This window comes from Stegostoma tigrinum, chromosome 1 (genome assembly GCF_030684315.1).
Source record: "Stegostoma tigrinum isolate sSteTig4 chromosome 1, sSteTig4.hap1, whole genome shotgun sequence".
Classification (NCBI taxonomy): Eukaryota; Metazoa; Chordata; class Chondrichthyes; order Orectolobiformes; family Stegostomatidae; genus Stegostoma; species Stegostoma tigrinum.
The window spans coordinates 104,688,402-104,713,224 of NC_081354.1; the positions used below are offsets into that span (position 1 = coordinate 104,688,402).

Below are 24,823 nucleotides of genomic sequence, written 5' to 3' on the forward strand. Positions count from 1 at the left end.
GTGTGTGTGAGTGAGAGAGAGAGTGCATGTGTGATTGTGAGTGAGACTGTGTGTGTGTGTGTGTGTGTGTGTGTGTGTGTGTGTGTGTGTGTGTGTGTGTGTGTGTGTGTAAATGAGCGTGTGAGTGTGTGTGCGTGCAAGAGTGTATAATGTGGTGGGGTCACCTGTAATGTGACATGAACCCAAGATCCTGGTTCAGGCCATCCTCATGGGCACCGAACATGGCCATCAGCCTCTGCTCAGCAACTCCGAGTTGTCGTGTATCCCAACGTTAGCCTTGGAGAATGTTTACCCAAAGATCCAAGGCCGAATGCCCTTGGCTGCTGAAGTATTCCCCCACTGGGAGGGGACATCCCTATCTGGCGATTGGTGGGCGGTGTTCATTCACCCATTATCACAGCGTCTGCATGGTCTCGCCAATACGCCATGCCTTGGGGCATCCTTGCCTGCAGCGTTTGAGATAGATAATGTTGGCTGAATCACAAGACTATCTGCTGTGCACATAGTGGGTGGTGTTCCCACGTGTGATAGTAGCATCCATGTCAATGACATGTCTGGCAGAGGTTGCCATGACAGTGTTGTGTGGTGCTGCGGTCGATGTTGTTCTGAAGGCTGGGTAGTTTTTCAGACATTACATAACCTTCTGAGATTCTAATATGGTGGTCAAAGAGTGCACACTCATTGAGAGCCATAAATGTGCTACCTTCAAAATTGATATACATCAGTGTCTAAAACCGATATCTAAAACAAGTGTTAGCCCCTTAATTTGCATGTATAAAAAGGAAATAATTTCTATTTGAGATCTTCACTGCAAAGATGGTTCCTGGAGGAAAGTGCTGTATTCAAGGTTGGTTTTATAGAAGGGCTTGGCTGGAGGGTCTGTTTCTATAAGCTATTATCTATGTGACTATGTAGTTTTGCTACAGTCTACAATGACCATTATTAGCTACCTGTTGTACAACATATATATAAGAGTGCATATATAAGAGTGCAAACAATCAAATTTAATTGCAGCAGGATTCTGCTTCAAAATGTAAATGTAGGTTTCAGGTTATACTTACCACAGCTTAGTTCATCACTCAGATCCTCACAGTCATCGTAACCATCACAAGTGTTATTATGGTGGATACATTTTCCAGTGCCACACTGGAACTGCCCTTGGCTACAGGCTGAAACAAGCAGGGATAAAATGGAAAACATGTTTGAAACATTGGCTTAGAAATTTGTGATGTTACATCTGGTTTATAGTCATAAAATGGCCATAAGAGTCCAACATGGCAGGCGACATGGATGTACAAATTCTGGGCTAGAAGCAGCTACCTGCCCAGGACTATTCCTATATGTGCCAACATGAAAGAAGCATCTTAAGTCTGCACATTTTGATCTTTTCAAACATTGGAAATTGCACATCATTGTATGTCGCAGCCAGCTAGGTGATGTTATCTGAACATGCCTACAATACCAACCTAGATTGATAAAGTGCTTTTAGTTAAACATTTTATGATGCTATAAATGTCTTAACGATGCTGCATATTGTTGATATAGCAAGTAGTTGATTGGGGTTAATTGAGGAATTAATTGGCTGGGTAGATATAAAGGAGAACAGGTGGGACTGACTGAAGGGTAGCAGGAGTTGTAAGACTCCATAATTAATGAATTCAATCTACAAAGAAAGATGTCTTGCTTTCTATTTCATTAGCTGGCTTGTATCTGAGAACACATTGGTAACAGAGAGTGGTTGCCTAACTGTGAAATTTGGAAATCAAGAGTTATTTTCAAACAGGAGATTGTAATTTTAGTTCTGAGGAAGGGTCACCGTACCTGAAACATTAACTTTCATTTTCTTCATAGATGCTGCCAGACCTGCTGAGATTTTCCAGCAACTTTTGTTTTTGTTTGTGATTGTAATGTGAGTTACTTTTGAGAAGAATGGCAGAACTAACAGCAAAGTGTCACTGATGTTCTTTGAAGTTGAAGTTGGAAAATGAGGTTTTCAAACTTGGTTACAAACTTTCCAAATAAAAATAAGGCACAACCTTGCTACTGCCGCTTCCTACGGAAGCAGGATCATGTGTAAATTATTCTGAGTACTAAAGGCTCAAGAATTAGACACTGAGGAAGGTATGGATGGTTTTTTAACAGTTATGGCTAAAATTTAAAAGAAAGATGGCTTCTTGAGTACACAAGTCATGGATGAACTTTGATAAATTTAGAAAAATCAGATGGTTAATCCATAGAGTAAAAGATAATCCTGCTTCTATATCTTATGGTCTTATGATATTCTGAATTGAAAAGATTCAATTTGCAGATTTCTAACTCAATTCTTGCCTAACAGTTTAATATCTATGGATTCAATTGTAGTGTGAATGCAAGACTGTCTGGATATAGGTCAAACTCATTAATGCAAAACAAAAATCATGAATAAAAGGAGTGAAAGCAGAGATACCCCAGACAATTATAACAGATGAGAGGAATTTGGGAGCTATAATAGTAGCTTAAACACTAAGACTGTTGAACACTGATCCATAGATGTTTTTGATGTGATGACTCATTGGTTTAACCTGGAGGGTCACCACACCTTAAGTGAGGGGAGAGGTTGAGAAGGAAAGCCCTTTGTGGTAACTTCAGCTGGTATGGGAATGGAACACGGGCTGTCTTTGACTCTGAACAAAGATATGGAGACTAAGGAACTTGGGGAAATAAATACGGATGTCTTGAAAACAGTCCACATTACAGAAGAGAAAGTGCTGGAGGTCTTAAAAAAAAAATAAAGATGGATAAACCTCTGGGACCAGATCAAGTGTATCTCAGGATGTTGTGGGAAGTTAGGAAAGAAATTATAGGGCTCCTAGCTGAAATATTTGTATCATCTACAGCCACAGGTGAGGTCCTGGAGAACTGGATGGTGGCTGATATATAGAACATAGAAAAGTACAGCACAGTACAGGCCCTTCGGCCCACGATGTTGTGCCGACCTATTATCCTACTCCAAGATCAACTAACCTGCATACCCTAATGTTGTAACAAAGTGTGGAGCTGGATGAACACAGCAGGCCAAGTAGCATCTTAGGAGCACAAAAGCTGACGTTTCGGGCCTAGACCCTTCATCAGAGAGGGGGATGGGGAGAGCGTTCTGAAATAAATAGGGAGAGAGGGGGAGGTGGACCAAAGATGGATAGAGGAGAAGATAGGTGGGGAGGAGAGTATAGGTGGGGAGGTAGGGAGTGGATATGTCAGTCCGGGGAGGACAGACAGGTCAAGGAGGCAGGATGAGGTTAGTAGGTAGGAAATGGAGTTACAGCCTGAGGTGGGAGGAGGTGATAGGTGAGAAGAAGAACAGGTTAGGGAGGCGAGGACGAGCTGGGCTGGTTTTGGGATACAGTAGGGGGAGGGGAGATTTTGAAGCTGGTCAATACCACATTGATGCCTTTGGGCTGCAGGGTTCCCAAGCCGAATACGAGTTGCTGTTCCTGCAGCCTTCGGGTGACATCATTACGGCACCGCAGGAGGCCCAGGATGTTGTGTCTTTATTTAAGAAAGGCTGTAAGGGGAAGCCTGGAAATTACAAACCAGTGAGATAGACATCTGTACTGGGTAATTTGTTGGCGGGGATTCTGAGAGATAGGATTTACATGTGTTTGGAGGGACAAGGACTGATAGGGCTATTCAACATGGTTTTGTGGGAAATCTCGTTTCACTAACTTGGCTGAGTTCTTTGAGGACGTACCCGAAAAGATTGGTGATCGCGGAGTTTTTGATCTTGTCAACATGGACTTCAGTAAGACCTTTGACAAGGTTCCACATGATAGGCTAGATGGGATTCAGGGAGAGCTTGCCAATTGGATACAAAATTGGTTTGATGGTAGGAGATAGAGGGTGGTGGTGGAGGGTTGCTTTTCAGGCTGGAGGCCTATGACCAGTGGTGTCCCAAAGGCATCGGTGCTGGGTCCATTGTTGTTTGTCATTTAAATAGATGATTTGGATGAGAATTTAGGAGACACGGTTAGTAATTTTACAGATGACACTCAAACTGGTGGTGTAGTTGGCAGTGAAGAAGGTTATCTAAGATTACAAAAGGATCTTGATCAGTTGGGCCAATGGGCTAAGGCAAGAAAAAATAATAAATGTTGGCCATTGACCTGTCAAGTGAAGGAAATCAAAAGGGTGGTTAAAAATGTACTTATCTGCTGAAACATTGGTGCTAGTAAAGATTCTAAAGCATATCCTGTACAAGGGGCAATGTTATGTGGATAACCCATTTCCTTGAGAAAAAGTACATTTGGCAAATGGTGTCACTGAGAAAAGGTAAGCATACTTGTTACTAGCATGAAGGGAATGTTAGAAAGAAGAAATTTCCAAAATATAGAGTGTTGACCCAAGTCACCAGTTGTCAAATTGTTATGCATAAACAGGCGCTTACGTCAAGACATTAGCGGAGAACCTCAAAAGGGAAGCCTGGTTGTAGTGAGGAGTTAGAACAACATGAAAGAATTAAATTTGTTTGGGTCACTTTGTGATTAAAAATATTAGAAGTTTCTTTGTTTTAGGAATGAAGGAAGAAAAGGGAAGGTTAGCTTTATTGAGTTGAATGTGAAAAAGATGTTTCTGAACAGTTGCATAATAAGGCAAGATATAAAATATGCAAAAAATCATTGTGTTTACTTTTCATTTGTTTTGTACATATGTTTGTATGCCTTCAGAAGTTTGATTTAAGAAGGCAATCTGTTAATAAAAGCAAGTAGTTAAGCAGGTGCCTGGGGTTAAGGGCAGAATAGGTCAGACTGATGTGGCAGGAGCCACACATCACAATCTGAGAAATCTTGTGGTGCAGTGGTAATGTCCCTATCTATGAACTAGGAGAGCAGGGTCAAGTCCCACCTGCTCCAGAGGTCTAAAAAAATTCACTGAATAGGTTAATTTTCACAATGGAAAATGTTTTGACTTTGTTGCATAAACTTGCTCAGATCCAAGCTAACACTACTAAGCTGTGCTGGTGCATGGGGATGCAGTTACCTGGAAAGTACTACACAGTCCTAGTCTGACGATAGATTTGTGCTGCACGTTGAAAATCTGGCCATACCCAAATCAAATGGAATACTTGTCATGATTGCAGCTAATCGTGCTGCTGGATAAGTCAGATCCCAGAATGAAACCTGGCTTAACAAATCCATTTTTTCTTAAGTTAACACAGTGATTAATTGTTAAAATGTTTTAAAATCTCCCCACCCCCAGCCTCATCCTATGACCAGCCTCTCATCCCTGACCTGAAATAACCTGACCATCTTCTCTCCCACCTATGCACCCCTCCCACCTCACTAACCAATCCTCACCACTGCCTACATGGACTTACCTATCGCCATACCACCTACCTTCCCCAGCCCCACTCCTCTTCTTTCTATTTATTTCTGAGCTCCCTGCCCCCTCCCCATTTCTGAAGAAGGGTTCAAACCCAAAACATCAACTTTCCTGTTCCTCTGATGCTGCCTGGCCTGCTGTGTTCCTCCAGCTCCACACTGCGTTGCAAATCTAATGTTAGCTTCGTTTCTCTCTCTCCACCGATTCTGCCAGAGCAGCTGAATTTCTCTGTTTTCTTTTTGCACACCTTGTTCCCTTACTTGTAAACCCTCAGGCGCTTGCCATTACATTTGGAATTCCTTTCTTAAACTGTTTCATTCCTCTCTCCAGCTTTAACGAAATTCTATAAACTCTTATTTTAAACAATGCTCTTGGTGATCCCTCTAAATTGGTCATGATCCTTAGCATCTATTCCTTAGAACATAGAAAAGTACAGCACAGTACAGGCCCTTCGGCCCACTATGTTGTGCCATGGATTAATCCTAATCCAAAAATAAAATAACCTAACCTACATTCCCCTCAATTCACTGCTGTCCATGTGCATGTCCAGCAGTCGCTTAAAAGCCACTAATGATTCTGCTTCCGCAACTACCACTGGTAAAGTATTCCATGCTTCTCTGGGTGAAGAACCTCCCTCTGACGTCTCCTCTATACCTTCCTCCAAACACCTTAAAACTATGACCCCTCGTGGCAGTCAATCCTACCCTGGGGAAAAGTCTCTGGCCATCAACTCGATCCATGCCTCTCATTATCTTGTACACCTCGATCTGGTCACCTCTCTTCCTCCTTCTTTCCAGAGAGAAAAGTCTGAGCTCAGTCAACGTCTCCTCGTAAGACAAGCCCTCCAGTCCAGGCAGCATCCTGATAAATCTTCTCTGCATCCTCTCCAAAGACTCCACATCTTTCCCAAAATAGGGTGACCAGAACCGGACACAATATTCCAAGTGTGGTCTCACCAGGGTTTTGTAGAGCTGCAGCATAACCTCGTGGCTCTTAAACTTGATCCCCCTGTTAATGAAAGCCAAAACACCATATACTTTCTTAACAACCTTATCCACTTGGGTGGCAACTTTGAGGGAGTTATGCACTTGAACACCAAGATCCCGCTGTTCCTCCACACTGCCGGGAATCCTGCCTTTAATCCTATATTCAGCATTTAAGTTCGACCTTCCAAAATGCATCACTTCGCATTTATCCAGGTTGAACTCCATCTGCCATTTCTCAGCCCAGCTCTGCATTCTGTCAATGTCTCGCTGAAGCCTGCAATAGCCCTCGAAATATCAATGGCACCTCCAACCTTTCTGTTATCATATATTCCTTATATTGACATTGTTTTCCTCTTTCTGTAAAGTTTGTTGTGAAAGAAATCTCAAATTTAATTTCGAGTAATTTTATGTAAAATGTTTTGCAAATCTGCAGGTATGTAATGTTCAGGTCTCGAGCCAGATGAACAAGAACTTCTTGTGTGGTAGTGGGCACAATTAGATTTTGTTTGATTATAACAAAACTGTTGACAGCTTTGAGGTTTTTTGATGTCCATCAGTATGACCGGTATCATGAAATATTTCATGAATGTTACAGCATAGAGGTTTATTTTAATTCCTAGTACTAGGTACCATTAGAAACATATTGCTGCAGTGATATGTATAACACAGTCAAGTATTAAGTACTTAGCCAGTATAATAGCAAGTGGTTGAAATGTAGTCCCCTCCTCAGTAATTGTCTAACTTCCTCAGATAGCATCACAATGCCACCATTATTCTGTGCTTCATTCAAGGTATGAGAGCTTTTAACTAATTCCACAACTCTGATTTTCTTTTTCTTCAGGTACTAATCCATCTCCCTTGTGAAAGGCAACAATGCATCTGCCTCCAAGCCATCGCATTTCAGATAAGATTCACAAGAATTGTTGCAGAAATGAGAAGCTTTCATTATATAGATAGATTAGAAAAGTTGGGACCCATTTCTTTGGGAGATTTGACAGAAGTATTCAAAATCATAAGGTCTCTAGACAGAGTAAATAAAGAAAAGCTGTCACTAATGAAAGGATTGAGATTAAGTGAGCATACGTTTAAAGTAACTGACAAAAGTAACAATGGAAACACGACAAAATTTATTTCCACATGGTGAGTTGTTAAGATCTGCCTGATAGTGTTGTGGTGATGGGTTCTATCCAGACATTCAAGAGTAGTTGGATTATCTGAAAAAAGTAAAATATACAGGATCACAGGAAAAGGTGGGGAATTGGCTTTAGATGAATTATTAATTTGGGCATCCAGACCTGACATGAGGGGGCTAAATGCCCTCCCTTCTGTGCTGTATCAATTTTGAGATTTTTTTAGATTAGATTCCCTACAGTGTGGAAACAGGCCCTTTGGTCCAACAAGTCCACAGCGCCCCTTGAAGCATCCCATCCAGACCCATCCCCCATAACCCACACACCCCTGAACACTACGGGCAATTTAGCATGGCTGATTCACCTAGCCTGCACATCTTTGGACTGTGGGAGGAAACTGGAGCACCCGGAGGAAACCCATGCAGACACGGGGAGAATGTACAAACTCCACACAGACAGTCGCCCGACGCTGGAATTGAACCCGAGTCCCTAGCGCTGTGAGGCTGCAATGCCTATTAAAAACCCTAACCACTCAGTGGATTAAAAAAAATGTTTTCCAATGTCACCTTTGATTCTTTTTCCAATTCCCTTAAATCAGTGTCTTCTGGCTTGGGACTCCTCAACCAATGGAAACAATTTCTCACGAGGCTACTTCGTCTCAACCCATCATGATTTTGAATACCTCAAGTCAAATCTCCTCACAACTTTAAGCACAGCTGCTGGGAACAGGTTTGTGGAAACCAGTGTCCATTTTTTTAAATTGTCAAAATATAAAACAGCTTTTGTCATTCTGAACAGAAAATGTCACATTTGCTTTTCTTGAAAGTTCCTTGTTTAAAGCAGTTTCCTTCAAAATGTCCAACACAAAACTGGCATTAAGCTGACAATATTGAGATACATGTGTTATCCAAAAAATAGTGTCCAGAATCAGAGACACAACATATTTTCACCCATTATAATAAAAGCCACCCTTGGAGACGTATCTGGGTTTTACTTATACAAATCTTGTTTAACTCCTTATAACACTTGACTCTTTAGAAGTGTAATTATTATCAGTAGAGAGAAATCAAGAACATACCGCAGTCTGCCTCATCACTCCAGTCATCACAATCATTGTAACCATTACACAACAGCTTCCTTTGGATACAGAATCCACTGCCACACAAGAAGTTGTCCAGCTCTTTGCAAGATTCTGCAAGGAAAAGAAAAAAAAGGTACATTAAAAGCTGTAGAATGTATGTGCATTGTCATATTTGATAGATTTCACAACTATGCCATGGACAATATATGTAATGATGCCTTTTAAGGCAGGATAATTTGAGCGTTTCATGCATCTTCCAAATCCATGATTATTTCCATCCAGAATGACAAAGGCAGCAGATACATGGGAACACCACCTTTAAGTTCCCCTCCAAACCACTCACCATGCTGAACTGAAAAATATCCCAGTTCTTTAAGTGTCATTGGGTCAAGATTCTGGAATTCCCTCCCAGCCGCATTACGGATCTATCTATACCAAATGGACAGCAGCACTTCAAGTTGGCAGGTCACTGTAGTAACTGTAACGATGTCATTCTGAGGTCCACCTGGCTATCAGTTCCCTGATTGGAGCTGCTAACCTAATCCAATCAGGGAGCCCTGGTTGACAGATAAAAGCAGGAGTATCAGACATCCTGCTCACTCTGAGAGCTGGCTCTGAGGGAGTTGGATCAGTGTCAAGGATTGTCCACATGTAAATAAAAGGTAACTTGGTAATGAGATACAGGCCCTGTGGTGACAACAGAGAAGCATGCTCCTCAAGAAAGTCTCTTGCAACAATTGTATTTGAGTTGGAATCACCATTTCTGGCATCATGCCGTTATTTGGGAAGCCTGACTCATTGGATCTTGCCATCAAAGACGGTGGCCCAATGTATCGAAAGCATGTGTTTTTTTTTTACTAGGGAAAGAAATTTTATTCAGGATCTGGGCCAGCAAGCCATTGTAGTCGCTGATGTATGCAGACTCAAGACAGCAAAAGAGTCCCACTAAAGTAAATTATGTAAGACAGCTCATTGGCCAGTATCCCAGGAGAGTGCACACTGAAAACTCCACCTACATCTGGCTTGGAACAGTTATGTTGCTTAGCAACATCAAGATCAGAACCAATCAAAATAAATGTGCAGTTAAATGGTCATCTGGTTCTACCAGTGTGGCCATTTCAGTGATCACAGAACACGCCTATAGCAAAACTTATTCTGGACTCTAACACTTAAGATTGCACAAAACCTCAGCTAGACAGAACCTATGCTGGGGACCCTTTACAGATTAAGGGTACAGCTTTGGTTCCCATCTCTTAAGAGAAGCAGCTGGTTCACTTACCAGTAATTGTATGACCAGGGCTCAGGCCCAAGCTTGATGGGGCGAAATTTGTTGTGGAAGATTCACCTAGGTTGGCTCAACATTTTTCGATTAGAAAAAGGTTGCCTGAGTGAATAGTTAGTAAATAAATAGCTGGAGGTTTTTAAGGAAGGTCTAGGGACTTTCAAAGGAGACATGGCCACCTTTCATGTTGACCTGAAAACAATTCCACAATTCTGTATGGCCTGCCCTGTTCCACTAGTCTTTTGGGGAAAAGTAGAGGCAAAAATCAGGAGGCTGAAAAGTGAAGGAATCATCAAACCAGTACAGTTTGTGTAATGGGCAGCACTAATCATACCAACGGTGAAGCCTAACAGGTCGATTCACATTTGTGGGGTTTTTAACTGACTAATAAACTGTTTTTCACAGCTAGATAAACATCCAGTCCTTCAGATATAGGATTTACAAGCAAAGCTGGCAGGGAGGCTGTCCTTTGTGAAGCTGGATTTGAGCCATGCATATTTGCGATTGTGGTTAGATGACAATCCCAGAAGTACGCTACAATTAATCCCCATTAGGGTTAGTACCAGTATACAATACTGCCATCTGGGGTATCGTCAGCTTGTGCAATTTTTCAACAGATTGATGGAGAACATTGTACAAGGTCTACCCGTGGTCTCCATTTATTTAGACGATGTGAATAATGACAGGGAGACCATTGAGGAGCACTTAGAGAACTTGGATATGAGGCTTTAGATGTTTCTCCTAGATGAGCATATGCTTTAGAAGGGAAGAATGTGAGCTCCTGGCACCCCAAATTACCTAAATGGGCTGTAGAGTCAACAAGACCAGGTTACACCCATTGGAAGCTGAAATGATGGTGATCGAAGGTGTCCCTGGGCTCCCACGTCTCTACTGGAACTTAGGTTTTTCCTTGGGCTGATGAATTATTGCAAAAAGTTCATACATAACCTGGCCTCCATCAACTCCTAAAAATGGTCAGCCTTGGAAATGGCTGCGTAGCCAAGCCATGGCTTTCAGGGAAGTGAAGAAACAGCTATCATCCGCTGAGGTGCTGGCACACTACGTTTCCAAGTGAGATCTAGTATTGACATGTGATGCGTCCCCATATGGCATCGGGGTAGGATTAGCTCATAAGTGGTCCAATGGATAGGAATGCCCAATAGCATATGCCGTCAGGACAGGCTAATGCAAAGTGTAAGTACACTCAGATAGAGAAGGAAGGTTTGGTGCTCATATCTGAAGTGAGGAAGCTCAACCAATACCTTTACGGTCTACATTTGTGATAATAATGGACCGCAGGCCCCTGCTAAGTCTATTTAAAGAAGACAAGTCAGTGCCACGCATGGCTTCAGGCCAAAATCATCAGTGGACTCTGATACTATATGCGTATAATTACAAGTTGGAACAACACTGTGCAGGCCATGTAACAGATGCATTGAGCTGCCTCCCACTGGCAGATACACTCACTGCTGGTGCCATCGCCAGAAGAGTTTGTAATGGTTTTAAAGTTTCTGGACACACTTGCAGTCACAGCTGACAATATCAGACTTTGGAGGCAAAAAGATCCGGTCCTGGCAAAGCTGAGACAGCTGGTAGTGATGAGGGAAATCATGGGGCTGTCACTAGCAGAGCTGAAATTTTTTTGGACCCAGAAAGGCTAGATCACAATTGAGGACAGTATGTTACGATGGGGAGCCAGAGCGATTGTCCTAAGCAAAGGTCGCTGCCAGATACTGGCTGAATCCCAACAGGGTCATCCATGGGTCTCCAAAACTAAGATGTTCACAAGAAATTATGTCTGGTGGCTAGGCTTGGGTGCAGATGTAGCCCCATTGGTGGGCAGTGCCCAGAGTGCCAACAAGGACAAACATTACCATCCCCCCCATTTGTGGGAATGGCCTGGTAAACCTGGACTCAGTTATACATTGACTATGCAGATCCTTTCATGGGTTCGATGTTCTGAATCATTGGATATGCCCACCCAAAGTGGTTGAATGTGCATAGCATTCAGTTGTCAAACACAGGGATGAGAATAGAAAAACTGCGCGCATTTTTTGTAATACACGGACTCCCAGGAGTGTTGATCACTGATATCAGGCCATCATTTACCAGCAGGGAATTTGAGTATTTCCTAAAGTCGAATGGTATTCAAATGTAAGGATAGACCCGTACTACCCATCATCCAATAATCCAGCAGAAATAACAGTCCGAACTTTGAAGGCAGGCTTGAAGAAACAGCCTCCAGCTTCACTAGATACCAAACTGACCCATTCCTATTTGATTGTAGGACAACCCCTCATGTAACTACAGGGATAGCTCCAGCTGAGCTGCTACTGGGGAGAAGGCTCTGCACCAGGTTAAGTCTGATCTTCCCAAATGTAGGGAGTGACAGCGTGGGTGGTGGGGGAGGGGCTGGCATAGAAACAGCATCAGGAATACCAATGCCAAACACAAGCCTCCGCTAGTTTACTCTAGGGAAATAAGTTTGAGTAGAAACTGGGGGAATGGGCAAGTGGTATTGTTGCCTCTTGGTCCAGGTGACGTATAACGTTTGGGTAGATGCGATAGTCCAGGTGCAAAATGTGAACTACTGTGCATTATACACTGCCCGTATCAGAGGCAAAATTGAATGAACCAGACCCGGTGCTAAAATACCCTAGGGCATCCCCAGCAAAAAGGAACTGGCCTATGTCCTCAGATTTAGAGGAGGAGTGATTTAGTGATTGTTACAAGGTCAGCCAGGTGAGCCTCATAGAATATGAGTTCTCTGATTGGGGCTGTTCATCTGGTCCAATCTGGGAGCCCTGGCTTACAGACGTAAATGGGAGTGTTCCTCTCTCTACTCATTCTGGTGTTGCTTGTCAGTAGATCATTGACTGCATGAATGTTTTCCTGGTGGCGGAAGACATGGAATTACATTTTTGCACAATGATGTCTATTTACCGAGTCACTATAGACAGCCACAGTTAATTTAGGGAATATATAAGCACTACTGCTAGGCCCTCCTTTGAGCGCAGTGAGAGGAAAAAAAAATAAACAGGACATTCAGAAGGTCTCCTCAGTGTAGGGACTGGTTTTGAGCTGGCTGGTCCCAGCCCATTGTACTGTAAAAAAGAACAGGAGTGTCAGACATCCTGTTCATTCAGAGCGCCGTCTCTGGAAGAGCTGATCTCTCCACATGTAAATAATAAGTGACTTGGTGACAGGATACCAGCCTCTCTGGAACTATTTCAGCCACAACCACCTTCTAGGTCAACTAGAGATTGGCAACAAATGCTGGCTCAGCCAGTAGCACCCATTTCCCGTGAATGAGTTTAAAAAAAATTGAAGCAAGTTGAAATTTGTTGATGGGATATTATTCAACTTGCGTCCTGTCGGCATCAGGTGCACTTATTGAGTAATACAAATATATTTGTCTTTAAATTCTATTTCTGCCATATCTAAATGAAAACAAAACATCTGCTTTCCCAAAAATAAATTTTGTTCATTAAAATTCTAATTTTTTTGTTCAAAGTATACAGAGGGCTTGTTAATTATGCCATGCTAGTTTGACCTTTTAACATTCTCCAAACTAATTTTCAAATGAACACGATCAAAACGTGTTTGTTTTGGATACATTTTTGCTCTATGAGGGGTAATTTAGGACCCAGTATTCCCAGCTGGTAGTGGTGATCACAGGAAGTTAATCCTCGGAATATGATCATAAAATACATGAGCAGCGTTAGGCCATTCAGCCCATCAAGTCTCCATTATTCGATAATGGATGATATTTTTCTCAACCCCATTCTCCCAACTTCTCACTGTAACCCTTGATCCCCGTATTAATCAAAAACTTGTTCATCTCTGTCTTAAATACATTCACAATGACTTGGCCTCCAAAGCAATGAGTTTCCACAGACTCAACACCCTCTGGATGAAGAAATTCCTCCTTATCTCCATTCTCATCGGTCATCCCTTTACTCTGTGGCTGTGCCCTCAGATCGTATTTTCACTTACTAGTGGAAACATCTCTATGCCAACTCCAGCCAGGCCTCTCAGTATTCTGTAAGTTTCAATCAGATCTCCCTCATCCTACTAGACTCCATCGAGTATAGGCACAGAGTCCTCAACCACTCATCATATGACAAACCCTTTATCCCTGGGATCATTCTTGTCAACCACCTCCAGATCCCTCCAATGCCAGAACATCCTTCCTTAGATATGAAGATCAAAGCTAATCACAATATTCCAAACGCAGTGTGACTAGAACCTTATATATTCTCAGAAATACATTTCTGCTTCTGTATTCTAGACCTCATGAAATAAATGTGAGCTTCGCTATTGCCTTTCTAAGTGCCAAGTAAACCCATATCTTAACCTTAAGAGAATCCCGAACTTGGACGAACAAGTTTCTTTGTGCTTTAGATTTCCAAATGTTTCCCCATTTAGAAAATAGTCTACACGTCTTTTCTTCCTTTCAAAGTACATAATCCATCACATTCTCAAATTTTATTCCATCTGTCACTTCCTTACCCACTCCCCAAGCCTGTCCAAGTCCTTCTGCCAGCGTCCCTGGTTCCTCAACACTATCTGTCCCTCTACCTGTCTTCATGTCATCTGCAAGTGTAGCAACAATGCCCTGAGCTCCTTTGTCCAAATCATTAATGTATAACATGAATACTTCTGGTTCCAATATATGGTCCCTGCAGAACTACACTAGTCACTGGCTGCCATCCTGAAACAGACCCCTTCATCTCCACTCTCTGCCTCCTGCCAGACAACCAATCATCTATCCATGCCAGAACCTTTCCTCTAATACCATGAGCTCTTGCTTTATTTAGCAGCTTCCTGTGCAGCACCTTGACAAAGGCCTTCTGGAAATCCAAACAGATCACATTCGCTGACTCTCCTGTATCTAACTTGCTCATTGCTTCCGCAAAGACTTCTGGCAGGTTTGTCAGCCATGATCTCCCCTTGACGAAGCCAGGCTGACTTAGCCCTATTTTACCACGCACCTCCAAGCACTCTGCAATCTCATCTTTAATAATGGATTCTAATATTTTAATAAAAACCTGTTACTACTACTCTCAACCCTGCCCCCTGCCTTTCTTGGAGTTCTGCTAGGCTGCTGGCATCTTCCACTGTGAAAACTGATGCAAAGTACCTATTCAGTTCCTCTGCCATTTCTTTGTATTCCACTGCTACTTTTCTAGCTTCATTTACCAATGGTCCAATGTCAACTCTTGCCTCTTTCTCACCTTTTATTTATCTAAAAAAACTTCTGGAATCTTTCATATTACAAACTAGCTTACCCTCATATTTTAACTTCTTCCCACAGTACGCCACCACCTCCCTGCCTATTTCAGTCCTCCTCTGGTTTTTAAAGGCTTCCCAATCCTCTGACTTCCCACTAATCTTCATCACATTGTATGTTTTCTCTTTTGTTTTCAAGGTGTCCCTGACTTGTCTTGACAGCCGTGCTTGCCTCGTTCTCCTCTTAGTATGTTTCCTCTTCCTTGGGATGAATTTCTGCTCAGCCTTCTGGACTACCCACAGAAACTCCTGCCATTGCCGCTTGACTGTCTCCCCTGTTAGGCTCCCCTTCCAAAAAACTCTGGCCAGCTCCTGCCTTAAGTATTTGCAGTTACCTTTACACAATTATAATACTGTTAGATCTGATTTCAACCTCTCCCTCTCAAACTGTAGGGTGAACTCTATCACATTATGCTCATTGTCCCCTGCAGGTTTCTTCACACTAAACTCCCTCATCAAATCTGGCTCATTATACATCATCAACTCTAAAAGCTGCTCCAAAAAAAACTCACTTTCGCTGTTTGTCTCATGTACAGATTTCTCATTAGCCATCTACGTCAATCTAGTAAATCCAGATGAAAGTCTACAAAATACACACAGCATGCGCTTGGCTTCCTTCTTCAGGTGACCGTTATTGCTTGCATGAAGTCCTCTGACATTCTCTTGTAAAGTAATTGTTTTTACATAGCTTTGCAAACATCGATGCTGCATGCTTTTTACATTTTCAGTCAGCTCTGCAGGTATTTCATTTATTCCATTTCTATCTCATTTCTTGCTATTCTTACCTCAATCTGTAATGTACCTTGTCCAACGAAATTATGTCAACATTATTCTCTTCTGTCTCTGCACTATGTCTGTGCAGAGCAATGATTAAGAAGCATTTAAAAGCAAAGACTCTAGTGTGAAGATTGTGGGGTGAATGATAACATCAGTTAGATTTGAAGATGAGAAAGAACTTGTAGCAAGCACAGAAGGATTACAAGAACTAACAGATGGAAGAGTAATGCAGGCATGAAATTTAGAATAAAAGTGAACATTGGCAAAATCAATGCGATTCATTTCCAAAATCAACAAGGAATGCATGCATATAAGGAAGAGAACTGGAAGTGGTGCAAGAATCCAAGTAGCTAAGAAGCATAGTATCTGCAAATAGAAAGTGTAACTGAGAAATAGAAATAAGAATAGCAATAAGAAAGATTTTATTTAGTAAGAAGAGATGGTTATGAACTGGAAAGTTGAATAAACAACAAGAAACAACACATAAAAAGCTTGGTTTGGACTGTTTTGCAGGGAGCTGAGATGTGAACATTGCTGAAAGAGACCACTTTGCTTAACTACTTTGAAATTTGAGTTTAAAAGGAAATGGAAAGAATCAGCTGGACAGACAAGTTAACAATTGAAGAAGTGCTGAGCAGAATGGGCAAACAAGGATATTTTCTGAGTATAATTTGGAAAAAGCGAAGATTGGCAGAAGAAAACTTAAGAGGAACTGGATTGCTAAAAGATATTATTGAGGGATGATTTCAAGTGTAAAGTGGAAGAAGGAGGAGGAGAACATCAGTGCGGAATGGCTTGAAAATTGAAGGAACCCATTGGAAAATGGAAAGAATGATACTGACCAGAGTGACATTGAGAGGTGCTCTCAGGTGGAGCACGCGTCACGATGATGTTGATGAGTCTTAGTAAAAGCTCTCACAGATTTACTTCATCACCATCAGGATATGTCTCCTAATTGTCCATGTTTTCTGCTCAGTCAGATAGGGATCAAAGGCTTTCCGACATGGGGGAAGAGGTGTCAGCTGGTTACAGGCAAAGGACTGTTTCTTTTTAGTCCTTGTGAAAAGCAACTTTATAATTGTATCTTAACCATTCTTTAGTTGTGCATTTTTTTCAAAATATGGAAATGAGAGAATAGGTTTTGCTTTGGAAATTGAATATTCAAAGATGTTTTTACAAATCCCACCAGTGGAAAATCATGTAGTGTGATATGGCTCACTTAGTGCTCAACCAATCTGCACCAACCTGTTTGCTAAGTGATGGAAGAGTTTATTGAGTGACATCCATTTCAAATCGATCTTAAAGTGCTACATGACAGGCTTTTCAACAAAGACAAAGCCCACAGAACAACAGAGGCATTAAAAACACAGATGCAGTTTCCTGAGTGGTAGGAAGCAAACAGCAGTAGTGAACAGTTATTCCCTTGGACTGCAGTAAAGTATAGAGAGTATGGGGGTCCCCAGAGATCAGCATTCTCACTCCTTGGCTGAATCTTACAGATTTTTTGGCTATGTCTGAGTTGCAGCAAGTTTTTGGAGTGTTTCTCTTCACAACGCTGATTGAGATTTCTCACCATACTTTATCCAACTCATGATATTGACAACCTACCTGGTCCTTATGGCTCTCCTCTTACACAATTCTCACTCCATTTTATCAAGTGCTGTTTCCCAAATAGCTCATCACTGCTGGGATATCCCAGAATTGACTGTTAGCCCTTGGCCTTGAGCATCTTTAAAAGGCTTTCGTGCACCTGGACAAGCGCGGTCAATACAAAGCTGCCCTGCGCTCTCCCTGGAATTTGTCCTTGACATGGCAGACAAGGGAAAATTGGCGCCCAGCTTTATGGGTGGGCCTGGAGGTCCTGCTCGGCAGGGTGGTGCACAGATGGAACTTCCTCTTTCACTAGGACCAGCAGAGAAAGGGAGGGCCACAACACAAGCCCTTGCGTTAGTGCATTCTCAGCTATCTGGAAAAATGCACAGCAATATAGAAAGATCAATGACCTTCTCCACTCCAGGGGTATGTGACTCTTCAGTGTGTCACTATATTCTCCCTGATACCTCATACTCACCATCTCTGCTGCTGCATCCACCTCCCATCCAGGCTCCTACTCTCCACTCTCACCGTTGCCTGCAATATCTTCCCTCATTCGCTTTCACCCACACCACAACCGCAACCCCCCCCGACTCCACTAACCCCGTTTGTCTCTACGCTGCCTACTGACTCGCTCGAGACTCCATCCCCACCTGCACTAAAAAAAACCAGCTCTGCCACCCAATTTCACCCCTCTCTCCCTCATTCCAGGAGGAAAACAGCCCACAATAGGGCAGGAAGAGTTAAAACAGGAGGTGGATTGCCCACATACCCCTGATTAGGGAAGGATCCTGATGCTGGCTATCCGGAACGGCTGATTGATATGGCCAATCTTCTGAATTGGTAAGGGAGGCTGTCGGGTCTTAATGTGCCAGGGCCTTCCCAGACTTACAGGAGCCAATGGGATCTAGGAAAATTTGGCAAATTGGATCCAAAATTGGCTTAGTGGTAGAAAGCAAAGGATGCTGGTCAAAGGATATTTTTGTGAATAGAAGTCTTTGTTTAATGGTATACAAGGGAGTCAGTTCTGGATTCTTTGCTGTTTGTTTTTCACATTAATGATGTAGATATGAATATAGGAAGTATAATCAGTAAGTTTGCAGATTATCATAAATAGCAAGGTAGAAAACCTTCGACTACAGGATGATATGGATGGACTGGTCGGACAGGCTGAACTGTGACAGATAGAACTTTATTCTGAAAAGTGTGAGCTGGTGCATTTTGGGAGGACTAATAAAGCAGAGGAGAAGTTCAGTAGCTTTCCCTTTTAAAAGTACACTGACAAGTCATGCAATTCCAGCTGTAATTAGGTGAATTTATGCATAATCTGTCATTTATGTCTACACTTTGCAAGAAGGATTCTATAACAAGGGTAGGACCCCAGTTTACTGATTTACTGTACGTAGAACCTTATCCTGGACTATTTGTCATGTCTTTAAGCGTATAAGCACTAAAGTTAGTTTATAGTTTATTTGTTTTTCAGGCACAAAGTTAAATATTCAATAGGACACAATGTAACAGCTGTTTGAGGAAGTTCAGGATCATCTGAAAATACATACATTTTCCTCCTCCTTCCATTTACTGTTTTATTCATTTTTACTTCCCTTCTGTTTCCATACTTTGGTTGAATTTCATCTGTGTTATTCATCACGAATCACATTTCGAAGACTCATTTCAAGTTGAACTCTACTCTTACAAGTACCTTCATTTCCCTCCTTCATGTTCTTTACATCATTCCTGAACAGACTAACTACTACCCTAAACTTCTCTTCATTAAATGTTTACCATTGTTTGTCCACTGTCTAATCTGCCACTAGTTTATCTAAATTAGTTTTCCTTTTATCTCATTGAAATTGGCCTCTTCCCAGACAAGTGCCTTTATCTTTGACTGTTCACACTGTCCTTCAATTTTTGAATTATATTATGGCTGCTGTTTCTGAGATATAGCTCAGCTTGCTCCAGTTTATTTCTACAATCAGAGCCAGCAACACTTCCGTCCTTTATAGAAGTAAAAATGCTTTTGGTATGGGAAGACAAACCCAAATGCATCATAGCCACATCTCCTTTCCATGGAAAGGTGCAATAATTTTTATCCAGTGTAAGATACAAAATATTAACATTGAATTATTCAAATAGCTTAGCTTCTAATTAGTACCAAGGAATATGAATAAACTTGACTGAATAATGTGTGCTAGACAAGAAATAACATTCAGAGTGGGACAAAAGCCTTCAGTTTTTCCAACGAGGAGTTGATAAAATGCAACCTAGGTTCCAGTTTTCAGCTGATCTCTCATAATGCCTGTTTACAGCTCCACAACTGCTGAAACAATTTGTAATATTCACTGTAAGAAAACTGCTTTGACAAAAAAAAAACAAATTGACCAAGGATAATGGGAACTGCAGAAGCTGGAGAATCCGAGATAACAAAGTGTGGAGCTGGATGAATACAGCAGGCCAAGCAGCGTCTTAGGAGCACAAAAGCTGATGTTTCAGGCCCGAAACGACAGCTTTTGTGCTCCTAAGATGCTGCCTGGCCTGCTGTGTTCATCCAGCCCCACATTTTGTTACCAAATTGACCAAATTAAAGTTAAATATGGAAAATACATCTGCAATGCATATTTTGTCTCTTTGTCTGCGAGGTGTCTTTTTTGGGTTTTGAACCCCGTTTACACTTTTGTCAGTAACAGTCAGCTCTACCTCATCATCCCCTCAGACCCTTCCACCATTTGTCAGCTGACTTGCCCAACATCCAATACTCAGTATGAGAAACTTCCTTCAACTAAATATTGGGAAGAATAAAACAAGTATCTCTGTTCTCCATTCCAAACTCAGTCACTAACTTCACTTTCCATCCCTGCAACTATCATAAGCTGAGTAAGACAGTTTTCAACCTTGTTGGTGTGTTCACCACATCCAGCTTCTGACCAAACATTTACATGAAATCTAGCTACCTTCATCTTCACAACACAAAACCATAAGAAAGAGGAGGAGAAATTAGGCCATTCGGCCTATCAAGTCTGCTCTACCATTCAATCATGGCTGATAAGTTTTTCAACCCCATTCTCCTGCTCTCTCCCATAACCTCTGGGACCTTTGCCAATCAAGAACCTATCTATCTCAGTCTTTAATATACTCAATGACCTGGCCTCCACAGCTCTCTGTGGCAATGAATTCCATAGATTCACCACTCTCTGGGTGAAGAAGTTTCTCCTTATCTCTGTTCTAAAGGGTTGTCCCTTTAATCTAAGTCTGTGCCCTCGGGTCCTAGTCTCTCCTGCCAATGGGAGCATTTTCCCAACATCCAGCCTGTACAGGCCATTCAGTATTCTGTAAGTTTCAACTAGATCCCCTGTCATCCTTCTAAATTTCATGAACTATAGACCCAGAGTCCTCAAACATTGCTCATACGTGAAGTCTTTCATTCCTGGGATCATTCTCATGAACTTCCTTTGGACCTGCCGGTACATCTGTCCTGAGGCACAGGGCCTGAAACTGCACACAATACTCTAAACATGGTCTGACCACAGCTTTATAAAGCCTCAGAAGTACATTCCTGCTATTATATTCTAGTACAGTCGAGATAAATTCCAACATTGCATTTGCCTTCCTAACTACCAACTCAACCTGCAAATTTACCTTAAGAGAAATCTGGACTAGGACTCTCAAGTCCCTGTGCACTTCAGACTTCTGAATTTTCTCATCATTTAGAACATAGTCCATGCCCTCTAATCTTCCTATCAAATGCATGACCTCACACTTTCCCACGTTGTATTCCATCTGCCACTTCTTTGTCTACTCTCCTAAACTGTCTAAATCTTTCTGCAGCCTCCACACATCCTCAATACTACCTGTCCCTCCAGCTATCTTTTGTATAATCTGCAAACCTAGCCAGAGTGACCTCAGTTCCTTCATCTAGAGCATTAATGTATAAAGCGAAAAGTTGTGGTCCCAACACTAACACTTCTGGAATACTACTACTCACTGGCTGCCATCCTGAGAAGGACCCCTTTGTCTCCACTCTCTGCTTTCCGTCAGACAGCCAATCTTCTATCCATGCTTGTACCTTACCTCTAACACCATGGCCCCTTATCTTACTCAGCAGTCACTCAACTTTAACATCACCACACCTCATCTACAACTTTAATTCTTATTGATGTGTTAGTTACCTCTAAACCACACTATTCCAATCCTCTCTTGGCCAACCTATCAGGGGTAGGTAGGAATGTGGCATTAATGTCACAATTAGATCAGTCCAGATCTTGTCAAATGGAAGAGCCGACTCAAGAGGCCAATTGGCCTACCCCATTCTTAATTTGTACATACATTTATACCTTACAATAATTTGTGCTCATTCAAAATTCTTAACTTGCATATCTTAACTTGCTCCAACTCTCATTCACCCTTCAATTCTGTCCTTGTTGACCTCCAATGGCTCCCTGTCCCATTTAAAATCTTCATCTTGTCTCTTCCCTCAAATTCTTCCACAGCCTTTCACTTCCTATCTGTGTGGCCTATTCTAGCCCTACAAATTTTTTTGAAATTGGTTTTCTACAATTCTAATCTCTGAAACATTTCCGATTATAATCACACCACCTTTGGTAACTTTGCAGGCAGCTATACTAAATCAAGGCTTTGAAATTTTCTTCCTGAACTTCTCTGCTTGTGTTTCTCCCCATTTAACAGGCCACTAAATAAAACCTCTTTGGTTGAGCGTTTTTGCATTTTCCCCTCTGTAGTTAAGTGTCAAACAATGTCAAAAAATTTGATAGCTTTTACGATGTTAAATGCATTATAAAAGCATGAAACGTTGTTAGTCTAAGGCTTTAATCACTTTTTAAAACCGTAATAATAAACATCAGAAGGTTCCTATAAACCTATGTGTGTGTTGCATTGACCTCCCTAACATCAAGGTTAAGTGCAATGAGATTGCAAAGCATTTGTCTCTGTCCATTCTGTAATCTAGATATCGTTAACAGGAAAAAAAGGTAACAAGATCTGTTAAAACATTCCCTAAAATCTACACACACAATGCAAGAAAAGAATATTATTCGAGAGGAGCAATATTGGAATGTCTCCTAAAATCATTGTTTCTTATTAGTAAAATATGAATTTTTATACACCTGGGTACTTCTGCAAGCTAATGATGAGAAATAGTGGGAATAAAACAATGAGAAATGTCTTTGTTAAACCATTATGTTTATATGTTGACACATATTGGACTAAACAGATGGTTGAGAAAGGATGCTGGCGTCGAGACTGTTCAGCTGAGCTCAGCTTCACTTATGTTCACGCTGCGCAATAACTTGTTTGGACACAACACATCTGTGCAAGGTATTCCCAGGGTTCAGCTTCAGTTATCTCTTCTGCAAGGTAGCTGTGTAGTTTATAATTAGTAGTTTGCCTTTCCTATTCAACAGTTAGCCAAATAATAGTATGGCCGAGTGACTTATAACAATGTAACTCCACGAAGATAATGTCATTTTCTATACGCCTTCACATGCCCTTCTCCAAAAAGTGGACTGATTGACACTTCATTAGAACAAGGCAATTGTAAACTAATATGGTGGGCTATTTCATAAATCTTAAATAAATGTTATTTCATTTATGTCTTTATTTCAACTTGGTTCAATGTAAAAAGTATTATATTTGGGGAAGACAGTGGTAATGTCAATGTTCTGGTAATCCAGGGACCCAAGCTAATGCTTTGGGGCATGTAAATTATAATCCTGCTACAGCAACTGGTGGAATTTATATTCAATTAATAAGGTCTTGAATTGAAGCTAGTCTTTTAATGATGACAATAAAAATCTCATTGATTATTGATTATTGTAAAAATCTGGTTCACTAACATACTTTAAGAAAGGAAATCTGTCATTCTTATCCAAACTGGTCTATAAGCGACTCCAGACCCACAGTCATGTGGTTGACTCTTAACTGTTTTCTGAAATGGCCTATCAAGCCACCTAGTTCAAGGACAATTAGGGATAAACATGAAATGCTCGCCATGCTAACGGCACCCATATCCGATGAAATAATAATTTAAAATACTCTGATATCCGTGTACTCAATGTAAATCTTCACTTTTCTGGCCTGCTCCAACTTGGAGTTGAACCAGCTTTATTTTAAGATCAGATTGTCACGATCTGTGTTACTTTCAACATTATAATGAGTGATTGGTCTCACATCACCCAGAGAGATTGTAAGTTTCAACACATGCATTGCCATGTTCTCCCTCATTTCTTGGTTGGAAAGTAAGCCTGAATTTCGCCTGAGATTTATATGATTAGATTAGATTCCCTACAGTGTGGAACAGGCCCTTCAGCCCAACAAGTCCACACCGCCCCTTGGAGCATCCCACCCAGACCCCCTATAACCCACACACCCCTGAACACTAAGGGAAATTTAGCATGGCCGATCCACCTAGGCTGCACATCTTTGGACTGTGGGAGGAAACCGGAGCACCCGGAGGAAACCCACGCAGACACAGGGAGAATGTGCAAACTCCACACAGGCAGTTACCCGAGGCTGGAATCGAACCTGGGTCCCTGGCGCTGTGAGGCTGCAGTGCTAACCACTGAGCCACCGTGCCGCCCTGCCAAAGGGAAGAGCAACAAGTGAATACATTAGAGAAGCTCACTAGTTGTAGCAGCACACATGGAGAGAGAAATCGAGTTAACATTTCACATCCGATGCCCCAAAACGTTAATCGTTTCTCTCTCCATAGACGTTGCCACAAGTACTGATTTTCTCCTTTATTTCAGAAATCTCCAACAGCCACAGGGTTTTGCTTTCAATAATGGAGTGTAAAAGTCGCCTTTTCCATTTCAACTGATCTCACCATCTGTTTTTTGCTTGGCTGGGAGGTAAAATCCAGGCTAGTAACTCTGGATGGCTCACAAGAAAAAGTCTCCTGTCTGGATGCAGTTAAAATGTCTCAAATGGAAGCAATGTGAGAGCAACTACCTTTCACAGACTGGCCCCTACAACTTGAATATACATCCTCTTCCTCTCCTTTGACTCCCTGTGGAGATATTAATTTCTTCACAGCTACAGTGAGATCTCATTTTTAACGTGAATTATATGAAACACCTTCTGTGGCCAAATGACCAATATTCTGGAAACATGACACTCTCCCACTGTTGAATAATGAGTTCAGATTCACTGGGATAAGTTTCACAGAGCTATTAATGGATGGAAAATCCTGCAGGACATATTGACCTTGTATCCAAAATCACTATAATGCCTTCTGTGAAACTCCACACTGAGCTCACATCTGTAAAGTCTCCGGTACTGCACATCAAACAGATAGCGGATAGCTACTCAGGGA

The 24,823-nt window shown here is 41.7% G+C and overlaps 1 protein-coding gene across 5 annotated transcripts in view; it reads right to left on the minus strand.

The window, feature by feature from the left end:
• corin (corin, serine peptidase) overlaps positions 1–24,823 on the minus strand; it is a 212,727-nt gene that overhangs the window by 72,404 nt on the left and 115,500 nt on the right. For all 5 annotated transcript variants that reach the window (XM_048544649.2, XM_048544631.2, XM_048544678.2 and 2 more), the window contains 2 exons: positions 8,550–8,663; positions 1,062–1,169 (listed from right to left, as the gene is read on the minus strand). In XM_048544649.2, the coding sequence (XP_048400606.1) occupies positions 1,062–1,169; positions 8,550–8,663 (222 nt within the window). The remainder of the gene's footprint in view (positions 1–1,061; positions 1,170–8,549; positions 8,664–24,823) is intronic.